At 68.4% G+C, this 2,532-nt stretch overlaps 2 protein-coding genes across 2 annotated transcripts in view; both read right to left on the reverse strand.

Moving 5' to 3' along the window:
• The window catches only part of RUSC1 (RUN and SH3 domain containing 1), an 8,493-nt gene extending 5,980 nt beyond the window's left edge, over window positions 1-2,513 (reverse strand). Inside the window, exons 1-2 of the mRNA XM_039849812.1 lie at window positions 591-2,513; window positions 9-316 (exon numbers count right to left, since the gene is read on the reverse strand). Coding sequence (XP_039705746.1) covers window positions 9-316; window positions 591-1,974 — 1,692 coding nt within the window. The 5' untranslated portion in view covers window positions 1,975-2,513. The remainder of the gene's footprint in view (window positions 1-8; window positions 317-590) is intronic.
• Window positions 2,273-2,532, reverse strand: part of FDPS (farnesyl diphosphate synthase) — a 9,177-nt gene continuing 8,917 nt past the window's right edge. The window contains exon 10 of the mRNA XM_039849813.1: window positions 2,273-2,300. Within this exon, the coding sequence (XP_039705747.1) occupies window positions 2,273-2,300 (28 nt within the window). The remainder of the gene's footprint in view (window positions 2,301-2,532) is intronic.

The following is a 2,532-nucleotide window of genomic DNA, read 5'->3' on the forward strand; positions in this document are numbered from 1 at the left end:
GGGGGAGCCGCGGCAGGGAAGGTGCTACTTCTGGGAAAGAGCGGGGACAGCAGCAGTGCCAGCTCGGGGCTGGCCAGGCAGGGGAGAGCCCCTCGCGCCGGAGGCGAATAGGCTCCCACTGGGGACAGGCGGACAGGCAGCAGCTGCTCCTCTGGGGGACTCGGCGCCCCCAGCAGCCGCAGCCCGGCGCCGGGCCAGCTGGCCAGAGGCGCCAGGAGCAGAGACCCAGCTGCGCCCGCGCTCCCACCCTCCAACAGGGGGCGCCCGTCGGCCGAGAACCGGAAAACCAGGGGCCGAGGGAGCAGGAGGGGACGGGCTGCAGGCAGGGTTGGCCGGGCAGGTGCGGAGGGGCAGGAGGGCAGCGGGACCGGCAGCCAGGCAAGGAGGGGCGGGAGAAAGAGGGAGCAAAGAGTTAGTCCCGTCGCCCAACGACCCACCCGGTTTCCCTTTCCCGGAGCGCTCCCCGGTAGAAGGGGTCGAGGCGGACGGGCGACACAGAGTGGAGGGGAGACGGGCCGCGCTGTAGGCTTTGGAGGCGTGGGCGAGGCCGAGGCCCAGCCCTCCTCCCGCCTCCTCCTGCTGCCCCTTACCCTCGAGACCGGCCTGCGCGCCGGCTTCCTCCCGCTCCTCCGCGGCGGAGGCCCCCTGGCCGGCCGCGGGGCTGGCCGCCCTGCCCTCCTCCGGCTGCCCCTCCTCTATGGGCTGCAGCCCAGGTCGGTTCTTCTTTCTCCGCGGCGGGACGGGTGGCGGTGGGGGCCGGGGCGGGACCAAGGCCCAGCCAGCTGGTGGGTCTCGGAGCGGGACGGGCGGGGGTGGGGCCCGGCTACGCGTGCGAAGTTCCTTGAAGGTGGTGACTTCCCGGGCAGGCGCCGCGGAGCTGCCCAGAGACCCGGTGGGGGGCTGCTCGGTGTCGGGCGAGAACACGATGAGCCAGTCGCTGCGGTCTTTCTTGGCCTGCGGCACGAGGGGCAGCCCGGGGCCCCGCTTGCGCTTCTGGGCCAGCTCGTGGAAGGACGTGATTGTCCGGTGGGGCACCGGCTCCTCGCTGACGTCACTTCTCCATCCCCCATCACTTTTCCCTGCATCTGTTTTCAGGCCAGACTCGGTTATCCCCGTGTTGGTTTTCCAACCGGAGTCGAATATTCCAGGTTCGGTTTTCCTCCCAGAGTTGGTATTCCCGTTGATTTTCCAGCCAGAGTTATTGTTCTCAGTGATTTTCCAGCCAGCTTCAGTGCTCTCTGTGTCAATTTTCCAAATGGGGTTGATTTTCCAACTGGGTTCGGTTTTTTCGGCGTCGATCTTGCCGTCATCCGCCTCTGGGAGCTCGGAGGTGGGGGCCTCCAGCTCCCCGCCCTCGTCCTCTTCCTCCAGCCCGGAGGAAGGGAGGTCCTGGCAGGTGGTCAGGGCGTTGCAGTTAGAGTCCAGGCCGGGGCCCGGCGGCGAGGAAGCTCCGGAACAGGAATCGGGAGAGCAGCAGAAGCTGTCGGGAGAGCAGGCGCCAGGGTCCCCGGGAGCCAGTGGGGCGCCCTGCTCCGGGGGGATGATGCCGCGCTGCGGATGGACATCTTCGTCGCCAGGGAAGTCCCGCGAGTAGACTGAGATGGGGGACTCATCAGGGCTCAAATCGGAGCAGGAGCTGAGAGAGGACGAGCAGCCCGGGTCCGAGGGGGAGGCAGCCCCCTCGTCCTCCTGAGCTGGGCCCTGCCGGGTCTCTGGGCCCTGCCGGGTCTCTAGGCCCGGCCCGTGCTCCTGGCAGCATCGGCAGGGCACGGCTGGGCTGTTGGAATTGGCGTCCACCAGGGTCCCGCTGCAGGGGCCGCGTCTCTCCTTGCCGCCGGTATCCCCTGGGGGAGGGGATGTGCTCAAGGGCCCCTCTCGGAGCTCAGGACGGCGGGACAAGTGCAGGCCCAGAGAGACGTGCTGGAGGTGGATGTGGTTGAGGTTGCAGAGCAAAGCCCTCTGAGGGGACAGCATGGTGCCGGCGGCGACGGGGTGGCCTCTAGAGAATCGGGCGGGCCGGGCCTCTCACATCCGCCTACCTGGCAACCGCAGATGCAGATCTAGAAGACAGTGATGGCGAACCCCAGCCAGTGAGGGCGCGGGCCGTGGAAAGGACACCGAGGTGACTGACGGCTGGAGCAGGCCTGGGAAGGCGCCGGCTTCCTAGGACAATATTCAAATGAGATGCAAATGGTCATCCACTGGCCTTTAGTTTCCTCCGCAGTGTTTGCAGGTGGAGTCGACTGTAACCCCCCGGGAATGGGGCGGGAGGTCAGAGAATGCGGCTGCGCCCTGCATCTCTGTGGAGGTGCGGGGGCGTGGAAAAGGATGCAGCTCAGAATGGACCCGGGTCGTCTCTGCCGCAATCACTGTCGGAAGCGGCGGCCGAGGGGGCCCCGCCCGAATGCTCTGAAAGGGAGGCGGACGGGAGCGCGCCTGGCTGCCCAGTGCGGGCTAGGGCCGGGCGCGGGGGCAGGACGGAGCCTCCCGAAAGGCCGGCCGCGGGGCTCCAGCCTCGGTGCGCCTTCCCCC

Source organism: Pteropus medius, unplaced genomic scaffold (genome assembly GCF_902729225.1).
Source record: "Pteropus medius unplaced genomic scaffold, Ma_sr-lr_union100, whole genome shotgun sequence".
NCBI classification, from domain to species: Eukaryota; Metazoa; Chordata; class Mammalia; order Chiroptera; family Pteropodidae; genus Pteropus; species Pteropus medius.